The 25,106-nt window shown below is 45.0% G+C and overlaps 1 protein-coding gene across 3 annotated transcripts in view; it reads right to left on the reverse strand.

Annotated features, from left to right (window-relative positions):
* FAM13A (family with sequence similarity 13 member A) overlaps positions 1-25,106 on the reverse strand; it is an 848,928-nt gene that overhangs the window by 523,385 nt on the left and 300,437 nt on the right. For all 3 annotated transcript variants that reach the window (XM_069230260.1, XM_069230261.1, XM_069230259.1), the window contains one exon: positions 17,871-18,024. In XM_069230260.1, the coding sequence (XP_069086361.1) occupies positions 17,871-18,024 (154 nt within the window). The remainder of the gene's footprint in view (positions 1-17,870; positions 18,025-25,106) is intronic.

Here is a 25,106-nt window from a genome sequence, read left to right on the forward strand (position 1 = left end):
GCTCTATGTCACTGCGCTCTATGTCACTGCGCTCTACCCTGTACCACTTCGTTCAATTCCACTTCACTCTACTTTGAACCATGCAACACCACTGCACTGTCACTACAGTTTATGCTGTGTTACTGCACTCTCCTGTGCTCTACACCACTGAACTCTACGGCACCCTGACATGCCACTCTCTTCTACTCAACAAACATTCAGCCATGTTGAATAGCAGCCATAATGTGTAGAAAATAGCTAAAACACATTGCCAAAGCCAATAGCTCTTGCATAGGAGAGACCTATTGACTTTGCCAATGCTCGTTTTCACTTGCCCACCTATTTTGGGGATACTTTGAGGAAAACAAAGAGTTCTTGGGTTCCCAAATACAGCAGGGAAATATTTTAAGGTTAGGGCTATTAATGAAAGCACTAAAATGCAGGACAAACCACTTTTAAAACTGCAACTTATAATGGTGCATCCAATTGTTGCCATTACATAATGAAAGTGTTCTGTTTAACCCTTTCTACAACCGTGTTGTTAAACCATGTTTTGAAGCCTGGCCTGTGGCCAAGCAAAAGGGAAAGGAGGGAGAACAATGCGTTCTTTATTTAACATGAAAACGAAAAAACACATACATTTATAACCCAACATGACACCACATTTTTACATTTAAACTACGGAACAGACCAGTCGAAATTCAGAACAATTAAACGAGATGTCAAATGCTGCTAGGGCCTTTATCGTACGTGCTTCAGGTACGTCGATCTTTAACTGCTACTCCCCATATACATCGCCTGTACTGAATTTGCATGAGGTAGGTGAATGGTACAGTGTTCATGAATACAATGGCATCATATTTACGACATGAATAAGCAGCACAGGATGGGGCAGGTAACAAATGCTAAACAAGCGCTGAAGGTCAACTTTTGTAAGGGACACATTGATGCAGGACTTGACAGACGGTGCAGAAATAGCATGCCTATGAAACAAATGTAATGGCAAACCAGTTGAACATTTACATAAATTAACACTGTATCTTTCTAAAGACTATAAAGCAAAGTAAGTGATGGAAACATCCACTGAAGATTTACTTATTCTCCTTCCCTCTTTCGCTCTGTAATGTTAGCCAGGCATCAGCCTACCCACCCCAGGAGTACTTACGTAGTCATCCAGAGAATGTAGAGTGGGAGTAATTAGGACAAGCATTGGCAAAGCCAATAGGTCTCTCCTATGCAAGATCTATTTGGCTTTGCCAATGTATTTTATCCACGTTGTAAACCAGCCTGGCTGTTGTTCAGCATGGCTAAAAGTTAGTGGTGGAGAGGAGAATGGCATGGAGTGTCAGAGTGGAATGGGGAATAGTGGAGTAGAGTACTGTAGAGTGGAGTGGAGTGGCAAAGAGTGTTGTGTATTGGAGTGGCATAGTGTGGAGTTGCATGCAGTGGCATTTAGTAGACTTGACTAGTGTAGAGTGCATTGGCATAGAGTGTTGCAGAGTATAACCTCACAGAGTGCAGTGGCATTGAAGTCAGCATTGTACAATGCAGCATCGTAGAATGCAATGGCATTGATTAGAGTGGTGCATAGTAGAGTGCAGTGGCACAGTGCAGAGTGGTGCAGAGTGGCATTGAACAGAGTGGCACAGAGCAGAGTTGAGTGGCATAGAGTGCAGTGTTGCAGAGTAGAGTAGCACACAGTGGTGCAGAATACAGTATAGTGCAGTGGTGTGCAGTAGTCGAGAGTGGTGCAGAGTAGAGTAGTGTAAGGGTTCAGTGGCAGAGTGCAGTGTTGCCGAATAGAGTTTCAGAGTGCATTTATTTAGAGTGGCACAGAGAGCAGTGGCATAGAGTACAGTGATGCAGAGTAGAGTGTAGTGGCATAGAGTGCAGCTGTGTAGAGTGCAGCTGTGTAGAGTGCAGTGGTAAAGAGTGCAGTGGTAAAGAGTGCAGTGGCACAGAGGGGAGTGGCACAGAGGGGAGTGGCACAGAGGGGAGTGGCACAGAGGGGAGTGGCACAGAGGGGAGTGGCACAGAGGGGAGTGGCACAGAGGGGAGTGGCACAGAGGGGAGTGGCACAGAGGGGAGTGGCACAGAGGGGAGTGGCGTAGAATGTTGTAGAGTGTAGTTGCTTATAGTAAATCATTTCAGAGTAGAGTGAAGCAATGTAGAGTGAAGCAATGTAGAGTGGAGTGATGCAGGGTAGAGCGAAGTTGCGTAGCGTGGCATAGTGTAATGGCATAGAGTAAAGTGGAGTAGAAGTGCAGCGGCATAGAGTGCAGTGGTGCAGAGTAGATTAGAGTGGTGTAAAGTGGACTGAGAGAGTTGAGTGTTACAGAGTGTAACACAAAAGACATTCCCCTTTACAAGGGGGCATACTTTAAAGTAGATAGGCACATAACAATCTACTCCTTAATTGAAATGAATAATTCTGCAGCCTTGTCTTTTTTTTGTTTAAATTTGTTTATTGCATTAAAAAAATTTCAAGCACAATCACAGGGGTTACAGTGTACAATAATTGTATGTCTTATCAAAAGCATTCTGCACCATGATAGACAGGTGTAGCCAGCATACCGCATGAGACCATACTGGATTCAATTAGAGAGAAGAACGAGTTACTTACCTTCGGTAACGACTTTTCTGGTGGATACATTAGCTACCTGTGGATTTCTCACCTAATGAATACTCCCATGGCGCCAGCATTCGACGGAAATCTTCTTACTAGTCTCTGCACGTCGACGAGGACGTCACTGTCGCCCACGCGACGCCGTCTGACGTCATACAGGCAATAAGAGGTCCTCGACGACGTGCAGACGTCAGTACCAATCATTTTTTACGTGCATGAGAACAACCAGGCAATGCAATGAAAGAGCAAGGCAACATCCATTATATTGTAAAAATACACCACATTGTATGAATAACTGTAAATCTTTTTATGTACATATATATATATATATATATATATAAAACTCTCTCTTTTAAAATATATACACACACCAAGTATATACATAAAGATATATACATATATACATATATACATATATACATATATAAATATATTATATATACATCTATTGCACCCTCAAAGACCAAGAGGAGCGCACTCAAGGATTACTTGGCAAGACCATAAAGGCAACGGGGAGGCGGGTGGGACCGTGAGGAATCCACAGGTAGCTAATGTATCCACCAGAAAAGTCGTTACCGAAGGTAAGTAACTCATTCTTCTGATGGATACAACTACCTGTGGATTCCTCACCTAATGAATAGAGTCCCAAAGCAGTACCACGCCCGGCGGTGGGTGCCTAAATGGTCAGACCAAGAAATCCTGCAGCACTGACCGTGCAAAATGGCCGTCCCTTCTAACCTCAGAATCTAAACAGTAATGTTTTGCAAAAGTGTGAAGGGACGACCAAGTTGCGGCCTTGCAGATGTCGACCACAGGAACACCTCTGGCTAAGGCCGAAGTGGCCGACTTAGCTCTGGTGGAATGAGCTCTAATGCCCTCAGGAGGATCCTTCTTTGCCAAAGAGTAACATATTTTAATGCAAAGAACAACCCACCTGGATAGTGTTCTCTTGTGGACTGCCTTTCCTCTCCTCTTGCCCACGTATCCAATAAACAGCTGATCCTCCAGCCTGAAATCCCTTGTTCTATCGATAAAGAAGCTCAACGCTCTCTTTGGGTCCAGACGGTGCAGTCTTTCTTCCTCTTTGGAAGGATGAGGCGGAGGATAGAACGTGGACAAAGTAATTGCCTGAGCCAAATGGAAGGGTGAAACAACCTTCGGGAGGAAAGCAGCCTTGGTCCTCAACACCACCTTATCCCCATAAAAAGTTGTATAAGGGGGTTTTACTGATAAGGCCTGCAACTCACTCACTCTCCTTGCTGATGTTATAGCTATCAGGAAGACTGTTTTTAAAACCAAATACCTCAAGGGGCAAGAATGCATAGGTTCAAAAGGGGACCCCATAAGGAAAGTCAGGACTAAGGACAAATCCCATTGCGGCATAACGAATGGCTTTGGAGGATATTGATTTAGAAGACCTTTCAAGAATCTGATAACAATAGGGGATTTAAATAAAGATGGTTGGTCTGGAAGACATATGAAGGCTGACAAGGCCGATAAATAACCTTTAATGGTAGCCACTGCACAACCTTTCTGCGCCAGAGATAGAGCAAAAGACAAAACGTCCGATAGATGAGCATGTAAAGGATCAATCTGCCTCTCTCCACACCACGCAACAAATTTAGACCACCTATTAGCGTAGATAGATTTAGTGGAGTGTCGCCTGGCCGCTAATATAACATCCACTACCTCAGGCGGGAGAGAGAAGGAACTCAGGTTGCCCCGTTCAATCTCCAGGCATGTAGGTGCAGACTCTGGAGGTTGGGGTGTAGAACCTGCCCCTGCGACTGTGAGAGGAGGTCTGCCCTGAAAGGGAGACGGAGCGGCGGGCACGTTGAGAGTTGGAGAAGGTCGGAGTACCACACCCTCCTTGGCCAATCCGGAGCTATTAAGATTACTAGAGCCCGGTCTTGGCGAATCTTCCTCAATACTCGAGGAATCAAGGGTATGGGAGGAAACGCGTAAAGCAACTGGCCGCACCAGGTCATTTGAAACGCGTCCCCCAACGCTTCCTGCATCGGATACTGAAGGCTGCAGAACAACGGACAATGCGCGTTCTCTCGAGTGGCGAACAGATCTACCCGAGGAAACCCCCACTTCTGGAAGATTAAACGGACTTGATCTGGATGGAGACGCCACTCGTGGTCTGCCGAGAAGTGGCGACTGAGACTGTCCGCACGCACGTTCAAAACTCCGGCCAGATGGTTTGCTATCAAGCAAATCCGATGGTCCTTTGCCCAGGACCATAGTCGAAGAGCTTCTCTGCAGAGAAGGTACGACCCCACTCCTCCCTGCTTGTTTATGTACCACATCGTGGTAGTATTGTCCGTTAGGACCTGTACCGACTGACCACGAAGGGAAGGGAGGAAGGCCTTGAGAGCCAGACGTACAGCCCGTAACTCTAACAGATTGATGTGAAAAATCTGTTCCTCTGGAGACCAAAGACCTTTGATCTCCAGATCCCCCAGATGAGCTCCCCACCCTAGAGTGGAAGCATCCGTTATGACTGTGGCCACTGGTGGCGACTGCTGGAACGGCTTTCCTTGTGAAAGATTGTTGCTTGCAATCCACCACTTCAAATCCACAGCAGCATCTCTGGAGATCTTGACAGTACCCTCTAGATCCCCTCTGTGTTGAGACCACTGCCTTCGGAGGCACCACTGAAGAGCCCTCATGTGCCAGCGAGCATGCGTGACCAACAGAATGCAGCAGGCAAAAAGACCGAGCAGACGAAGGACCTTGAGGACTGGAACTACCGCTCCATTTCGAAACATTGGAACCAAATCCTGAATATCTTGAATCCGCTGAGGCGGAGGAAAGGCCCGACCCAATGTTGTATCCAGTACTGCCCCTATGAACAGGAGGCGCTGAGAGGGCTCTAGGTGAGAATTGGGCTCGTTCACCGAAAAGCCCAGGTCGAACAACAACTGGGTTGTTGACTGCAGATGACGCAACACAAGCTCCGGGGACTTGGCTTTGATCAACCAATCGTCCAAGTAAGGGAATACTGCTATCCCCTTCCTTCTGAGCTCTGCCGCAACCACCGACATCACCTTCGTGAAGACTCGAGGTGCTGAAGTAAGACCAAACGGAAGGACCGCAAACTGGTAGTGTTGCGATCCCACCACAAACCGGAGATACTTCCTGTGTGACTTGAGTATCGGGATAAGAAAGTAAGCATCCTGCAAGTCGACAGACACCATCCAGTCTTCCATGTTCAACGCCAAAAGCACCTGTGCTAGGGTCAGCATCTTGAACTTTTCCTGCTTGAGGAACCAATTCAAGATCCTCAGGTCCAGAATTGGTCTCAAACGACCATCCTTCTTGGGAATCAGGAAATACCTTGAGTAAACTCCTTGACCCCTTTCCTGCTCCGGGACCAACTCCACCGCGCCCTTTAAAAGGAGGACTTCTACCTCCTGTTCTAGCAACAGGAGGTGTTCTTGTGAACAATACGAAGGGCGGGGCGGGATGAGGGGCGGAAACTCCCGAAAGGGAAGGGTGTAGCCTTTTCCCACAACACTGAGAACCCAAGTGTCCGACGTAACAGTCTCCCATTTGGTGAGAAAATGCTGTAATCTTCCCCCTACAGGAGAGGAGTGAGTGGGAAATGGTGGAAGCCTAAGGCTGCTTCCCCTGCTGCACCCCGCCAGAGGATGAGGAAGAGGCAGAGTGCTGCTGAGAGGCTCCCCTGGTGCGGACCCTACCCCTCCCCCTAAAAGATCTATAGGGATGGAAGAGGCAGGTTGCTGATATCTTCCCCGAAAGGAAGAGGAGGAAGAGCCACGCCCAAATCCACGAAACCTCCTGAAGAATCTGGAAGAGGCCGTGGAAGAAGGAGCTTGGAGTCCCAACGACTTAGCCGTGGCCCTGCTCTCCTTAAACCGTTCCAAGGCCGAATCAGCCTTAGCCCCAAACAGTTTGTCCCCATCAAACGGGAGATCCAACAATGTGGACTGTACATCTGCCGAAAAGCCCGAGTTACGGAGCCAGGCCTGTCTCCTTTCCACCACAGTTGTGCCCATTGCTCTGGCTACCGAGTCGGTGGTATCCAGTCCCGTCTGGATAATTTGGGTCGCAGCAGCCTGGGCATCAGAGACAAGATCCAAAAGACCCTGGGGAAGCTCTGTAAACGAAGAGGAGATGTCATCCATCAGAGCATGAATATACCTCCCCAGGATACAGGTTGCATTGGTGGCTTTTAACGCCAGACTGCAGGACGAAAAAATCTTCTTCGACTGCGCCTCTAGCTTTTTTGAATCTCTGTCCCCAGGCACCGTCGGAAAAGAACCAGGCGCTGACTTGGACGAACAGGAGGCCTGCACAACCAAGCTCTCCGGCGTAGGGTGCCTAGATAGGAAACCAGGATCAGTTGGAGCCGTCCGATACCTCCTGGCCACGGCTCTGTGAACTGCTGGGGAAGATGCCGGCCTCTTCCACACCTCTAAAACCGGATCCAGCAGAGCGTCATTAAAAGGTAACAGAGGCTCCGCCGCGGCTGAGGCCGGATGCAACACCTCTGTCAAAAGGTTTTGTTTCGCCTCCACCACCGGCAAAGGCAGGTCCAAAAAACTAGCTGCCTTCCGTACCACTGTATGAAAGGAAGCAGCTTCCTCAGTATATTCCCCCGGGGACGAAAGGTCCCACTCAGGGGAAGTGTCCAGCCCACTGGCCGACTCCAGTCCACGCAGCCCATCACCCGAGTCCTCTAGCTCTCCTTCCTCTAGGGCTCGTTGGTACTCCTGCTCTTCTAGTACCCGGAGAGCACGCCTCCTTGAATGCAGTCGTTGCTCAATCCGCGGAGTCGACAATACCTCCGCCGAAGTCGGAGATCGGCACCGATCTTCCGAAGCCACCGACGCCGCATCCGGCGCTACAGGTAACTTCGGCGCCGACTGAAGAGCAGTTGAAACGGATGGACCCACCGGAGTCACAGGCCGAAATCTCGACGTCGACGGGATGGAAATCCCTGGGGCCAATCCCTCCGAAGCCACCGGAGCGGCCACCGGCGCCGACACTGGCGCCGAGCCCACGTTCCCAAACGGGAGAAAGGGCATAAAGGGTGCCGGCCGAAGAGGCGCAGGATCACCCAAAGAAAAGGCCAAAGGCCCAGCCGGAGCACCCCCTGGAGCCATCTGTTGGAAGATGGCATACATCGCATTCAAGAATGCGGAACTATCGGCTCCAGGGGTGGGAAAAGCCGGATACTGGGGTGCCTGACTCGGAGGCGACCCCGACGCCGGCCTCGGCGTCTGCGCCGGAGAAAACACTTGAGGCTCCAATACCTCAATCACCGACGCCTGTCCAGGCGAAGTTGGAGACGCCGGAGAGGGCAACGGCGTCGAAGGATGCGGCGTCACCGTGGGGCTGACCTCCCATGTCCTTCGGCGCCGATCCGGAGACCTGGAACGAGCCTCCCTTGAATGACGCCGAGATGCTCTACGGCGCCGGGAGTCTCGATGACGCCGATGTCTTGGAGAAGACTTCTTGTGATGCTTCTCCTTTGACTTGGCCATAAACAGCTTCGCCTCACGTTCTTTAAGGGCCTTCGGATTCATGTGCTGACATGAATCACAAGTCGAGACGTCATGGTCGGAGCTCAAACACCAAAGGCAATCGGAATGAGGATCCGTCACCGACATCTTGCCTCCACACTCACGACAAGGCTTAAATCCAGACTTTCTCTGCGACATTATTTCCACAGAGAAAGAGTACGCAGCAAGATATACACTGTAACCGCAAGAGTAACAGTTGCTCCCTCGAAGATAACCGTTTCGAATGCACGGAAAAAAGGGAACTGACGTCTGCACGTCGTCGAGGACCTCTTATTGCCTGTATGACGTCAGACGGCGTCGCGTGGGCGACAGTGACGTCCTCGTCGACGTGCAGAGACTAGTAAGAAGATTTCCGTCGAATGCTGGCGCCATGGGAGTATTCATTAGGTGAGGAATCCACAGGTAGTTGTATCCATCAGAATGCCATATTATGGTTAGCACACAGTTCACATACTCAATGTCATATTGTAAGGTGAGAAAAACACCATAAGGAAGTTGCAGCATATGGTGACCATCCAGTCTGCCTTTTGCTAGAAAATATCTGCCCTCCGGGTCTGCAACCACCTCATCTGCTGTGAATGGAGTACCTGGTTTAACCCAAAGGAGTGCCCTTCAGGCAAAGGAAGAGTAATCAGTAGCATACACCTGCTCCCTTCAGCGTCTCTACAATGTAGTGGCTTCACGGCTTGTGAGGAGTGATTCCTGTAGGAAGGCAATATTTATGCCATGTCTGTGGAGGTTTGAGTAAATGGCATATCTCCGACTGGGGGTGTGAACACCACAGACATTCCATGCTAGCACTTTAATGGGGATCATAGCAGCGACAAGGAGTAGGGGAACGATGGTCCCGGGGTTGTAATGTCAGTGCTACATTGTTACAGTAAAGCATGAGTGCAGGAGTGTTGAGGGTAAATGTGATCAAAACTTATAGCGTGTATAATAAAACATAATGCAAAATAACTATGAAAACAATAATCATGAATACCATGAGAGCAGAGCACCAACTTAATACCTACCCAAACTAGTCAATAACAGGATTGTAGGAATACTAAGAAGTTCACATGTGCATGGGGGGAGCAGGAGGGGAGTAGAAGAGGGAGAGGCTACAACTCCTGCAATTCACAGAGACCTCAGAACAATAATATAACAGTAGTGTGCAGTATCAGCGAAACATTATTATTTCTAAAGTAAGCATATCGTGGCTATCTAGCTTTGAAAGAACAATAAACCTTAGAGTTGTGGGTTCAGAGGAATGGGGCTTAAAGGCGTATGAAGCTTGTGTCTTTACATTGCATTACAAGGGGATTCTGCTTGAACATCAGAAACCTAGGCAGGTCACATGATATCATCGGAAGTTTGTGGTGTCACCTTTGGCGGGGGCTCCATAGCTGCATTTGAGGGCCAGGTTGTGACAGAGCTCTCATCACTGGAGGAGTTGGACACTTTGTCTTACACGCCAGAGCGCCCCGCCTTGTCAGGTGGCAGCGTGTTACAGCGCCAAACTTCATTCCGCAATGATTTGTTTCAAGTCTGGAGCAGCCTGGGATTCGAATGGCCAGTTTGTTCCAATCCAACGCTGCCGGTTGTGTCGGGGCTACTGATGCATCCGACTGTGATCGGCCAGAGGTGAGTGGGCTATGCGAGTCTAGCCAGTGCCAAGCGTTTTCCACAGCTTCAAAGAAATGTGTGGTGTTGCCAGCACCCACCACAGACGCACCGGGAAGAGTACTAACTATTTCATGTCCAGTTCATGGAGTTGCTTCTTTACTGCAACGTAAAAGAGTTGCATTGTTTCTGGACCATGACAGTGTAGTCTGGAAAAAACATAACTTGAGCATTGCCTACTTTAATCTCCGGGATTTTCCTGGTTTCATGTAGTATCGATACTCCATCCCAAAAGTGCAACAATATAAGTATTATTGGACGAGGCCTAGATCCAGGCGGAGGCCTCCTAGCCGGCACCCGGTATGCACTTTCAATGGAGAAGTGTTGTGAGAGCGAGTGCATAGGGAGCAGTTCCTGCAACCACTGTTCCATAAACCGTACAGTGTCACAGCCCTCCTCATCTTCTGAAAGTCCTACCACTCTGATATTTTTCCTTCTCGATCTCCCTTCTTCGTCTTCAGCTCTTTGTTCCAGGGTGGTGACAAGTTCCCACACCGACTTCAGAGATTATGTTAGTTCCTTTGATTACAGCTGGAGATCATGGTGTCTGCTTTATCAGAGCAATCCGGTCTGCAATTTTGCGATGGTCTGTGTGTAAGAGTGTAAGATCCGAGGCCACTCTATCTATCTTGGCTTCTAATGATGTTCTGTTGCATTCTTTTGAAGCTAGTACCATGACTAATTTATCCTCCATAGATGTTGGGGAGGTGCGGAGTTCCAGTGTTGACAGCTCTGTTCCAGGTTCGGCAGAGATTAGCGCAGGACACGTCGATGCACTCTGCGCAGTAGGCTGCGTGCAACCCATAGTCAGTTGTCACGTCCCAGAAGCACCCAGAGCCGTCAGGATTTATAGTGAGTCCCAGGAGTGCCTCGGGGAATGATTGTGTGAGTTACTGAGATGGAGGTGTCTGTTCTCCAACCATCATGATGTCACCAAAATCAGCCAGTTCAGAGGTAGGATGAACGCCAGCAAGGGCCACTCCCAAGTCCATGTAGGGCGTTAATTGGCAGTATGTTAACTCAGGTATCATTCTGCGGTTAGGTGAGGGCAGAAAGCAACAAGAAGAAACCCGTTAAGCAAGGGTCTGTTTCAAGATGCTGTTAATCTGCCTGGAGCAAGCAAGACAGGGCATGTATCACCAATTCTTATGTCCAAGAGAGTAGTCAGTGATGGGGCTGGTGCTTGCAGTAAGAGCAGCAGTTTAATGCAAAAGTGGGGGTTAGCTCCACAGCTCAGTGTGAATATACTCTGTTCATGAAGGCAAGGATGAACTGCTCAAGAGGCAGCGAGCTGGAGGCGTTGGTTGCATGCCGCCTCAGCTGTGCACCTTCCTAATGTCTCTGCGGTTTCCACTACAAATTCATGTGCCCCCCAATCCAAATGTTTGGTCTTTTCCTGCCTGGGGGTTGTCAAATTTAAAGTCTAATCCGGAGGGGAGGGAAGAGGGGGGAAGAGGGCAAGGGGTTGGTCACCGTCATGCACCTCACAGGCAGGGGTCTTGGGCGACCATATAGAGGCCCAAGCCGGCTCCGCCTCTGTGCCTCCTGCCCCTCTGGTGTAATAGCCATCGCCAGTATAATAATATAATAACTGGTGCTCAGTCCAGTTCAGCAATGCCTTAAGTACAGGTGAAATGTGGGGGGGAGGGGTGAGGGTCAGTATACTTTTTAGGTCCTTGCTTATTGTGCCCCACAGCTTGCAGCGGTCAGTCGGCCCTTAGTGTCTCAGGCCTGGGCCCAATTCAGCCCCCGGGCCTCTTATCTGTATTTACAGGGGCAGCGCGGTGGTGAGATGAAGCATCTGTGGGTTCCCAGCACTTTAATGTGCACTCAACAGGGTAGGCCTTAGCGTGGCGCCCCCTCACCTCATACGGTAGCACTCAGCTGGAGTTCAGGAACCTGGGCCTTGTCCAGACACAGCCCTGGGCCCTTTCACCATCTTCGTAGTGGCAGCGCGGCAGTGAGATGACACGCTTATTGAACCCTGGAACTTTCATGTGTCTGCAGCAGTCTGCAGCGTTTCAAAGTAAGGAGACCGCGTCTTAGGGCCAGGCAGCAATGCATTCTCCGGCTCACCTTCGCTGGGCTAGTAGGCCCAGGCACTCCATGTTGTGCACTCCGACAGCAAGCAGCAGGTTGTATCGGCACTGCAGGCGCTCCTCAGGTCGCTCCCGCACTCCCAATATAGGCAGTTAGGGCTTCATTTCCGTGAAAGGGATACAGTGCAGGCTGCAGTGGTAATGGATGTTTTGTCTTAGTGGAATTAATGACAAATAAAGGGGTTTTGCACATGGAGAATCTGCCTGCCGTCTTGGTTGGGTTAGCCACGCCTCAGCAGCTTTGTTATCTTTATGTGGTGTATGGATTACAAGTTGGCAAATATCATGGAATAACTCATCCTTCAAAAGGATAAAATGGAAATCCATTTGGATTTATTACTAAATAATTGATCAGGAAGTGTAATCCATGCTGTGTTAATTATCCTTAGTACTGAGACAGAAAGTGCTTTATACAGCTCTCAGAAACATATAGGTGCTGAAGATAAATATATGCCAAAAGCAGGTAAACCATTTTGCATTAAATACAAAATAAGGAGTTCTGTAAATTCTATCATGCAATTTATTGCAAACATTCCCCAAATGTTCTGTTTTCTAAACTACAATAACCTGTATAGTCTGACTAACAATATAAGCTTTTATGTGTAGTCTCCCTTATTCAATTAACTGACATTAAGGAATGTCATTGTGGTAAAGACCCATGGGTCCAAATAACAGTACCCTAAGGCACATAAATGAAAGATAGCAAGTCAACTATGAAAATGTGATGTACAAATGAGTATATTACTGATCTACTAAGGATAGAAATCTCACTTTTCAATGAAGGATTGGATTCCAGAGTGATGATTTTGAATTTCCCATTTGCAGGTCTAATTGCTGGTTTGTTATCTAGAATATATTTAAGAAATTTGGAATAAGTTCTCAAGATCTTGAGTCCTTCTGTATTGTCCAATTATGGCTCGCTTTTTAAATCTGTAGTAAAACAGATTTCTTTAGATGTCAGCTACACATGCTAAAGAGCTTCTTTACAAATTCAATTCCATCCCAGACTTAATGATGCTTAGCATGCTTTAGTGCATGTTGTTTCCCCACTCGGAAAGTGAAGCAAAATAATCCCCATTTCCCCAAACGCCACTCCCAGCCCCACACAAGTCCTCAAAGCACAAACTATTTGTTGCACCATATCCTTTGCTGCAGATGGATGTTGTGAGGAAAAACACCACGCTTGAGATATATTATCTCTTACTGTGCAGTTGGTGTTCACAGCTAGGATTTTATGGATGAAATAAACTATTTTGGCCTACCCCTGCCTACATTTAATTCTTGCTTCTCCTATTTTATGTAAGTCACCTGAAAGTCTACCATTAACTCCTTATATGATGGAGAACGAATAGGCTGTTACCCCTCTTTTTGGCCAATATGGATTCAACAGAGTCTCTGATTTAACTCATGTAGTGCCTGGAGTACGGTAATTACACACACATATAAATAAGGCTGTTTTTGAAGTTTAAGCGTCTTAGGGCATTGTCACTTTTTCCATATGCCACCCCACATATTGCTCCTTTTACTAGATCCTATTTTTGCTTGTATTAGGACTATGTGCCCTTTGACACTGATAATATGTGCCCAGTGCATGTGATGTGGCTGTTCGTAAAATGTGGTTTTACCTACCTTTTTTCTCCTTTTTGGACTATTGTAGATGGTGCAGGAAATGCCCCTATGGTGTAGAATGTAAAAATTACACATCGGCTGCACTGAGTATTCATACCACCCTTGTATATGCCCAAAAATAGAGCTCTGCAAGGAGCATCACTGTCCTCTGGCTGGGCTGCGGTTTAAATGCAATACAGTGACACACAACAGTAAAAGTGCCTTTGTCATATAGAAAAGGCCTATTTTTATATATTTACAAGTCACCACTAAACTGTTCCTCACGAGCCTGCAAGGCGTCAGATTATAAAAATAGTGCATACTACATACTGGAATATGAGACAGTCAATGTGCCTGGCTCAAATGACAACAGACTGCCTCTGAGCCAAATTAGCAGGGATTACATATCTGGGAGTGGACAGAAAAGTTGGAAGTACAAAGTGTGGGGTTAGCACTACATCCTTTCACTTGAAGATTCCAGAGAGGGCTTCTCATTTTCATTCCTAGAACCCTGCCACATATTCAGATTTTAGTCATAGTTTGGACCCTACCAGGAGAGAGGAGAGCTCATCTAAATAAGGGGAGGGACCAATGAGCTTAAAATAGACCTCTGCCGTAGCAGAAGGGTTGAAATAAAGGGCCCTGTATAATTTTTCTGTAAGGCAAAGAAAAAGGGCTGCAAAAGGAGGTGAGATGACTGCGAGAACGCACTTAGAATTGGGCTGCAGAATTTCTCCATTCAAAGGCTGGCCACAAGATAAATATGGCACCTCAATCACATCCTCTTCTCAATATTCCTGGACTGTGAAGACTACACACGAAAAATATGACCTTGCTGGAAGAAGACAGTTGGTGCCCACTGGAAAAGACACATAAGGGCTCGTGAATCCTGCTGACACCGAGGGACTGTAACTGCTCTCCAAGGGTAAAGTGGTTGGCCTCCTGTTTGCCTGCTACAGGACACATAAAGCAGAATGGCTTCTGACTGGAAGAGGGCCCTTCTAACCACAGAGGATTGGACCTTGTAGGAGGCCTGGCTGGAGAGAGACCTGGTGCACAGCAGCCTGTTCCGAGGAACTATGAGCTGCAGGACTGACTAGGAAGACACACTCAGCACCTTATCACAGCCCTCTTGAATGGCAACAATAACAAAGTCACAGTTTTCTTCAGAAGCTGAGGCTTTCACAAGAAGGTAATATTGAGGATATACAAGAAAACCAGGTTTGTTCTACCTGCAGGTTTTTGCTGGGATGAAACTGGTTCAGAAGGACCTCATAGCTAATGTATTGCCTTGAGGGAACCCGACTGGTAAATATTTACATCCTTGCCCCACAGGAGGATTCTGACATCCAAAAAGAGACTACGTTCAAACGTAAAATCCTGGGGTGAGGCAGAAAAGTTATTAGACTAGCAAAGTGGCCTGGCAACCACAAAATCCAGATTTTGGGGCTAAAACCAACGGCTTCAGCTGGAGCTTGACAATGACGTACCAACTTTAATGGACTCTCGCAGGACATAGCCTTGGAGCTTACCTTACAGACACTATGTTTGAAAATAAAAAATTTGGCCAGGACAGCCCGCATAGTATTTCTGACCTCCACTCCATCACATTCAGCCTGAAATGACTGCTAGGTCCCAGTCAACTGTGAACAGTGCTTTTTGATTGTTTCTTTTTCTTGTCACTTTTTGCCTTAAAACTTTAACATTGTATAGCTTTGGTTCTTTTTAACCTAGATCTTGGTGTCTTTTTGACTCATTAAACATTCCTCAATTTTTCTAAATTTTTTGTGTTATGTTCTGTGCTTTGAAAATGTTGGTACTGCTTGAACTTAGCTTGCTTCTCTGTAGAATTGCTTGCTGTTTGTGCCACAGCAACAGGACTTGAGCAGATTCTCTCTAGGGAACTTACCAGAGTGGATTTATTAAGTTACTACTCACCTTAACAACCCATTACCTGACAAATGTATAATCAGCCCAAGATGGACAGAGGCCAATGTCTCTAATGCAGTCCTGAATGATGGGTGGCCTAAGGACAAGTAAAATAAAATGCCCTGTGACAGGTCCTCCAAAGGATACTAGAAGAGGGCTCCAGAAAAACCTCAGCAGGGCTACGTTTTCTCCATTGACACTGTGCCACCTTTAATACTGCTAATATTTTTTTTCAAAGGCTTCTTCATTTACTATCACAGCAGTGAGTATTATTGGACCTGTGCTCTCCACTCATATTTTATATTCTACTTCGCCTCTGAAACTTCTCAACTCCATCACTCACCAACTCCAAACTGAAAAACCAGCAATGGAATTATATATAAAATAAATGATCAGAGGTGTATCAGAGTACCCAGGCCTCAACAAGCGCAAAAAAAAAAACCTCGAAGTAGGAAAAAGCAGTACACAAAAAATATAAAAAATAAAGCTCTATAAAAATGAAAAATTAACTGTGGACCAACGCCCGCTGTTCTGAGGTACTGAGCTGCTTGTTCGCCAGAACATTACAATGCAGTGGATCCTTTATGTGAGACAAAATTGCTGGGGGGCTGTTTCGTTTACTAGTGTCTCATTTAAAAGGTGCAAAACAAAACTTATTTGGCCATCAATTATGCAACATGTACTTTTAAACACATTACTCTTGAAAAAAATAATTTGTACCTGTTTTAAGTAAATAATAAAAAAAGAAAATTTTGCATTTTAAACAATGTTCTTTATAGCTTCGGAGGGGGTGAGGAGGAGTGGTACCTTGAGATGGTGGGGTTATATTTTGAACACATTTGCTGCAATGCACGGACGACTGAAAACCACAAACAGGTCTCCCCAATTGTTAATTTTACATGTATAAAGCACCACATGCAACAATAAGGATATCTTAGGGGGCTGTTAGTTATCACCAAAACATGCCTGGAACGACTAACCAGGATTATGGAAATCTGGAAGTAAGAATGATTAGTTATGGACACCTCCATTTCCTGGATTTTAAGTAATCGTTGTGGCAAGCACATTTCAGGTCTGAAATAGAGCCAGAGTGTCCCTGGCACAATGAGATGAACTGGAGTAAGCTGAAACAACCAGTAGACAGTAATCAGCCAACAAACACCAGTGCTGGGAAACCCACAGTGACACTAGGCATCAAATACTTTTGGGACTTTTCTGTTTTAGAATCAGTTCTCATGTACTCAGGATACATTCTCAGTGCTCTCTAATTGTTTGTTGCAGTCACAACATGTAATAAATTGCATGCATTACTGGTGCTATGCTCCTCATTTTATTATGGCTAGAAGCATGTTTAAATCACTACACAAAGACACACATAAAATTACAGCAGGCTAACCACTCTCTCAGATCACACGTCCTCTATTAATGACGCAACACCTAACTCTGAGTAACACTTGGCAGGACATTCTGATCTGACTTAGTTACAGTGAGTAATCTGGCTTACAAATTCCAGAGGGACACCGCACGTTGCTTGAAGGGATGAATGAATTTCTCCATCGATTTTAAACGTGTTTGGTTGTTAAAAGACGCAGGGCAGTGAATGTTTGGAAATATTGAGGCCCTCATTACGAGTGTGCGATCTTACGACTGCCACCCTCGCAGTGGTGGTATAAACCACCGCCAATGGGGCGGTCCGACTGCCACCTTAAAAGCATGGTAGTCGGAGCGCCAGGATCTTGGATTCAGGCATTCTAGCACGGCAGAAGTCCTAATCCGCCAGGGTAGCACTGCATGCAGCGCTGCCCTGGGGATTTTGACCTCGTTCTCCACTAGCCTTTTGCTGGTGGACAACAGGTGCAGAGGGCCACAGGGGGGCCCTGCACTGCCCATACACTTGGCATGGGCAGTGCAGGAGCCCCATGCCCAGAACCATCACAGTGTTCCCTGTCTGTTTTACAGACAGGGAACACTGCAAGAGTGCTGGTGCAACCTGCTGGCTACAGCATTGCCGCCAACACGAGTTCAAGCCGGAGACAATGCTGTAGCCTGTTTCCCGGTAGGCTGGTGGACGGAAACCTGGGTTTCCGCCCACCAGCCTAGCTGGAAACTCTTAAGGAGTTCGGCGGGGAGGTAGCCTGTGTGGCAGCAACCTCCCTGTCGGAAGTTCGGCTGACGGTGAAAACCGTCTGCTGAACTCCTAATGAGGCCCTACGTGTCCTCAGAAGATTGTGTACTGCTTCACTGTATGCTTTCATTATTGCAAGGTCCTCCACCGCACTTACTTCTTTCTGATCATGTCATTGTTACTTCTATTGATTGTACTATATTACAAAACTCCTTCTTTTACTGCTCCACGAGCAAATACATCTCGAAGTGTCACACGAAAGGTGAAATAATGCACCTGCTGACCTTAACTGTGATCATCTTGGGCATCTCTGTGCAGAATTCATCCTTCTCTGCTATGAGATCAGATTCAAAAAATGTATCACAGTCTGACAGTAGTTTCGCCATTATCTTGTTGCAGATCCCTTGTTCCTTCATGCCTTCAAATCCAGAGGGAACCCTACAAAAGACAAGTTTAATCAATAATGCATCATGGAACAATTAAAAAATAGGCTGCCTTTTTGCACGGGCTACCCTTTCTACCACATATGCACCAGGTTCAAGAAGAATTAAATACAATAATGTATATATTTGGTACTTAGAGTAAACTAACAAACTGCACATGATGTTGGTACAAACTTGTGGAGTCTTCAGTGACCTTGTAGGGGTCAAGCACTCAACACTATTAATTACATTGATGCATTTTGTACCTTGGAGGTGGCCTCGCACACAGATATTCAAATAATATGGTAAATACATTGGGATACGGCACACACACATATTCACAATGCACTGTATGTGATATAATTATATATTGCAATGAAAAAAACAAAGGTTTAAGATCAGCTACAGTTAGGAAAACAATTTATTATGCCTATAATAAACCAACTTACACTACACAAAGCTTAGAAACTCTAAGGTTATAGCTATAACTAAAAGTTATAATTTATGTCCCGCCACAACATATAATTAACACACCTCCATACAGAGTGTTGTCAACTCGCTAGGCAGACTAAATTAACACAACTCGTCCCTCTACCGTGCTCACTCTTCTCATGAATAAGGTCATTTGAGATGTATTGAGTGTTGTCATGAATGTAACGATGTAAAATGACATAAGTGACGTAATATGATAGGGGGTAAGAAGTGAAAGGGGAAGGCACAAATGTGTATGTTTTATTTAAATGTGTTTCTAATGACATATCTAAGATTAATTTTGTCATACATATTTTTAATTCAATAAGTGCTAAATAATATGGCTTCTTTAGGGTCGAGCCTGCGTTGCATGCGCTCGCTCATGCGTATCGCAGCAAGACTCTTTTGTATTTAGAAAAGGGCTCGGAGCCCTGTCAACTTCACGTCAGTGTTTTTTATTGGTTCGTGGGCTTCCCTAATAAAATCTGTTGCTTTCATTAGTTGAAGGCACGCATAAGTCATGACTTTTCCGGTGGCCAGCCCTCCTCGAGCACAGCGACCAAGTACAGAAAACATGCGAGGCTCGCTGTTTTCCATCGGGCTCGTGGAGTTTTTTTTCTCAAATTTACGAGCGCGATCTCGCTTGGCAGAAGTCGAGCGCTTTACATACTTGATTTCACTTTTTCGGGTTATGTACATAAATGCACTTTTGCCCGATAGGTGAAAAGTCGGGTTAAGAGTTTACAACGCGATCAGCTCTAACATGAGCAAACGCGAGACCCGTTCCATTGTAAATGCTTGTTTTTATTTTGCAAGGGCTTTCATTAACCAATAATACTGTGCCTCATCATCGCCACATACCACGGTATGCAGTGAAGGTACTGCAGTATATCACCCTAACATATTTTTGTTCATTATTACTTAAAAACAACTGAACAAATTTAGATCAAATAACAGAAATGATCCCACAGCATAATCTATTTTTCTTCCAAATTTCATGTAAATGCTTTCAGCCATTTTGTTGTTACGCCTGTTTAAAAAGTCTAGGGACAATGTATTGAGGAATAAATGTGTTTTTGACCCCACATTTTTCTTTGCATCCTCTCAAGTAATCAACAGTAAACTTTGCATCATCAAAGACCTCTGAAAATCGAATAGGTCTGCAAAGTATCCTGGTGCTTCATCAAACAATGACACAGTTATTAGTAAGCAATAATCTGAAGACTTCCTGTCTTACAGAATTCTGACTATAACTACAAGTGGCTATATATATATATATTCACTGAAAAAAAAGGCAACAGGGACATTAGAGTTAGGAAACAGAAGTGAAAAAAATAATTTAAAAAACAGAAATTTGCTTAATAAAACAAAGCTTACAGGGACGTTATAGATAGTCTCACATTTTAAACTACAATACCATAAAAATTCACCTGTTATAGCTACAGTTATCTCAAGTAACTATAGCTCATACTCTAAGGTAACTAACTCTAGTCTCCGCCATGCACAATTTTTTTAGTCAAACTTTTTACTGCAAATATATCATTGCTATTAGTAATGATGTTATTAAAGGTGTCATGAGTACCGTAATTTGTGGGGTAATTAGCAGTGCACGTCGAGGGAGTGAGTTATAGTTACCTTAGGGCAGAAGTTATAGTTATTTGAAACTTAAATGCCCCCTGGGCCTTGCACACCCAGGGGCTTCATTGAAGCAAGCCCGTGAGGCCGCACTTTTTTTTTTTTGTGATTAGCAACGGATCTACTGCGTATCCCCCAGATTTTTTTTTTTTTTTTTAAATGTCATGAAGATTCATCATATGTGTCAAGGAAAGGAAATGAAGAGTGCTAATTGAATATTATGGAATAAAATGCTATGCAGCACTGGAACTGGGCTTCAACACTTTATTCCTCTCTTTATTGATTCACGATTTGCTCCGTACCTACATTTTGAAGGCGTCCTGCAGGGTTGGTGGCTCCCTCATTTCATGTGTATATACACATTTATATATATATTTATATATATACACACATACACACACACACTGAACAAACAAAGGTTACAGATACGTTTTAGTTAGATTCTGAATTTGCTCATACAAAACCATGGAAATTCAGCAGTTATAGTTAGAGTTCTATAAGTAACCATAACTTGGTGACTAGAAGTCGCGCCCTTGCCATGCACAGCTGTCTGATCAATCATTTATGTAAACGTAGCAGTGATAATATGTAAGGTGAGATAGAAGATTTCATCAGTGATATAGCATGTGGAGTAAGTAACTGTGCTGGGCGAAGGCACAAGTTAAAGTTACCTAAGGACGAGTAAATTTTGAACCTAACTATAACATCCCTGTAACCTTTGTTTTTTCATTGAATTTCTATGGTTTTTTAACATAAAGTAATATTAATTGCTATATGTTATTCCAACTCCCCCACCACACACGGCCGAAGACCGTGCGCGGCAGGGGTTGGTTGCATGACCTGGCCTTGCAGCCAAGCCCTTATAACCACCCAACCCCGCGCCACGCATGGCCTTTGGCTGTGCGCAACACAAGTTGGCCACAGAGCCTGTCTCTGTCAGTGGATGTGTGAATGGGTGCGTGAATGTCTGAGTGAATCTAAAAGTGGCAGTGCGAGTCTATGAGTGGGTCTGAGTGGGAGCAGGAGTGTCTGAGTGGGTGTTTGAGTAGGCACCTCTGAGTGTATGTATGAGTGAATTAATTAGTGTATGAATGAGTGAGGATTTTCTTTTAAATTTGTCCATAACCATGACTATTTTGCTAATAAATCATGGAAATTCACGTAAATTTGTGAATTTTCACAAAAATCATGCACTGTGATGCAAAATTATATTAAACCTATAATTTGCCCCTAAAACACATATTTATCACAACTCTGTGGTAAGCGTACCTTCACAGTAACTCCTTATGCCTCTTTCATTTTGAATATCCACCCTTGGGGTCCTGTGAAATAAAATGGCGGTCGCAACTTTCTAGTAAGGTTGCGGTCAGCCAATTGCAAGGCTTCTTTTCGCAAGCATATTCACAAAAAAACATGAATTTTGCGAATTATTAGCGGCCAGAGTTATATAAATTTATTTCCCCTTAAATATCTCCTAAACTACTGAACGGATTTACGTACCGGCAGCTAGCTTTCAACCAAATTTGGTGTAATTCCATCCAGTGGTTTTGGCTGCAGACGTGTTGACAGATCCTGTGGGAATTAACATGGGAAACGCAATGTTTTTTTAGCCCCCTTTTTCTCGGCCCCCACTTTACGGATTACCCCAAAACTTCCCATGAGCAACAAGAATCACAGGCCACTTTTTTGGGGGGGAAATTTCACTAAGATTCCTCAAACGGTGGCAAAGATATAGGCAACTAAAACAATGCTATTTCTATGGAAACATGGTCCTAACTAAAACTATGTATATATGGAAAATGTCACTTACCCAGAGTACATCTGTTCGTGGCATGTTCCGCTGCAGATTCACATGCTATGCACAGGTCCTGCCATCTAGTGTTGGGCTCGGAGTGTTACAAGTTGTTTTTCTTCGAAGAAGTCTTTTCGAGTCACGGGACCGAGTGACTCCTCCTTTTCGGCTCCATTGCGCATAGGCATCGACTCCATCTTAGATTGTTTTCCCGCAGAGGGTAAGGTAGGAGTGACAGAGTGTACAGAAAGTGATGTCCATGCAATGGAATAGAGATATGTATACATATGTACAAATTTAAATGTAACAAACGGCTACAGGCTCCCGGGGAGGAGGGAGGGCGCATGTGAATCTGCAGCTGAACATGCCACGAACAGATGTACACTGGGTAAGTGACATTTTCCATTCAATGGCATGTGTAGCTGCAGATACACATGCTATGCACAGACTATAAAGCAGTTCTCCTCAAATAAGCGGTGGTTAGCCTGTAGGAGTTGAAGTTGTTTGAAATAGTGTTCTTAGTACAGGCTATCCTACTGTTGCTTGTTGTGTTGCTAACACATCTACACAGTAATGCTTGGTAAATGTCTGAGGTGTCGACTAAGTGGCTGCTTTACAGATTTCTGTCATTGGTATATTTCCTAGAAATGCCTTTGTTGCTCCTTTCTTCCTAGTGGAATGTGCTTTTGGTGTTACTAATAGCTGTCTTTTAGCCTTTAGGTAACAGGTTTGGATGCACTTTACTATCTATCTGGATATGCCTTGTTTTGAGATAGGATTACCAGTATGGGGTTTTTGGAATGCGACAAACAGCTGTTTAGTCTTTCTGAATGATTTTGTTCTGTCAATGCAATACATTAAAGCTCTTTTAATATCTAATGTATGGAGCGCTCTTTCTGCTACTGAGTCTGGCTGTGGGAAGAAGACTGGAAGTTCCACTGTTTGATTTAAATGAAACGTTGAGATGACTTTAGGTAGGAATTTTGGGTTTGTGCGAAGTACAACCTTATGTTTGTGTACTTGTATAAAGGGCTGTTCAATAGTGATTACTTGTATTTCACTAACTTCGTAATGAAGTGATTGCCATTAGGAATACTACTTTCCATTTAGAAATTGAATTTGACAGGAATGCATGGGTTCAAACGGTGGACCCAGGAGTCGTGTGGGTACAGTATTAAGATTCCATGAAGGTACTGGTGGTGTTCTTGGAGGTATGATACGTTTTAGACCCTCCATGAAGGCTTTGATGACAGGCACTCTAAATAGAGATTTGTTTTGTATATTTTGTAAATCTTGAAATAGCTGTGAGATGTATTTTAATGGATGAAAATGCTAAATGTGCTTTTTGTAGATGGAGTAAATAACCCGCAATGTCCTGTATGGATGCGGCAAGGGTTGTTATGTGTTTGGATTGGCAGTAAAAAACAAACCTTTTCCATTTGTTTGCATAGTAGTGTCTGGTACAGGGTTTTCTTGCTTGTTTGATCACTTCCATACATTCTGGTGGAAGGTGTAGATATTCAAACTCTAAGATTTCAGGAGCCAGATTGCTAGATTGAGTATTGCTCGATTGGGGTGCCTGATTTGTTGTTTGTTTTGTGTCAACAGGTCCGGCCTGTTTGGTAGTTTGATGTGTGGTACTAGTGACAGGTCTAACAATGTTGTGTACCCTGGATGACGTGCCCGCGTTGGTGCTATAAGTATGAGTTTGTTTTGACGCAGTTTGTTGACCAGAAATGGAATGAGCGGGAGAGGGGGAAAAGCGTAAGCAAATATCCCTGACCAGTTGATCCATGAAGCATTGCCCTTGGATCGAGGGTGTGGGTACCTGGACGCGAAGTTTTGGCATTTTGCATTGTGGTTGGTGGCGAACAGATCTATGTCTGGTGTTCCCCACTGGTGAAAGTACTTGTGAAGCACTTGGGGGTGAATTTCCCACTCGTGTGTTTGCGGATGATCCCGGCTGAGGCCGTCTGCTAATTGACTGCGAATCCCTGGAATATACTGAGCTACAGGGTGAATGTTGTTGTGAATTGCCCAATTCCAAATTTTTTGTGCTAGAAGGCAAAGTTGTGATGAGTGAGTTCCTCCTTGTTTGTTTAAGTAGTACATTGTCTGTTTTGATGAGAATGTGTTTGTGAACAAGAAGAGGTTGAAAAGCTTTTAGTGCTAGTAATACAGCTAGCAGTTCTAAGTGATTTATGTGAAGTTATTTTTGTTTGGTGTCCCATTGTCAGTTTGTCCCTGAATGTTGTGATTGTTGAGATGTGCTCCCCATCCAATCATTGATGCATCTGTTGTAAGAATGGCGTGAGGCACAGGGTCTTGAAATGGCCACCCTTTGTTTGAATTTGTGGAATTCCACCACTGAAGTGAGATGTGTGTTTGGCGTTCTATCAACACTAGATCTTGAAGATGACCATGTGCCTCCGACCATTGTTTTGCAAGGCACTGCTGTAAGGGCCGCATGTTTAATCTTGCGTTTGGGACAATGGTGATCCATGATGCCATCATGCCCAACAGTTTCATGACAAATTTGACTGTGTACTGTTGATTTGGCTGGATTTTTGGCAATATGCTGTTGAACGATTGTACCCTTTGTGGACTTGGGCTTGCAAGTGCTCTTTGGGTGTTTAATGTGGCTCCTAAATACTGCTGAATTTGCGCTTGGTGGTAGGTGCAAATTTTGGTAGTTTATTGAGAACTCTAGTGTGTGTAGGGTGTTTATTACATAACGTGTATGATGTGTTTGACTGTTGGCTTTTATTATCCAGTTGTCGAGATATGGAAAGACATGTATATGTTGTCTCCTTATGTATGCTGCGACTACGGCAAGGCATTTTGTAAATACTCTGGGAGCTGTTGTTATCCCGAAAGTTAACACTTTGAACTGGTAATGTTTTCCTTGTATTACAAATCTGAGATATTTTCTGTGAGCTGGATGGATGGGTATGTGAAAATACGCATCTTTTAGATCCAGTGTTGCCATAAAATCTTGCTGTTGTAACAGTGGGACTACATCCTGTAGTGTTACCATGTGGAAGTGTTCTGATCGGATGTAGAGACAGAGCTCTGAGATCTAGTATTGGTCTCAATGTTTTGTCTTTTTTGGGAATGAGAAAATACAGGGAGTAAACCCTTGTTCCTTTCTGATGATGTGGCACAAGTTCTATGGCTTGTTTGAGTAATAGTGCCTGTAC

This window comes from Pleurodeles waltl, chromosome 1_1 (assembly GCF_031143425.1).
Source record: "Pleurodeles waltl isolate 20211129_DDA chromosome 1_1, aPleWal1.hap1.20221129, whole genome shotgun sequence".
Taxonomy (NCBI): domain Eukaryota; kingdom Metazoa; phylum Chordata; class Amphibia; order Caudata; family Salamandridae; genus Pleurodeles; species Pleurodeles waltl.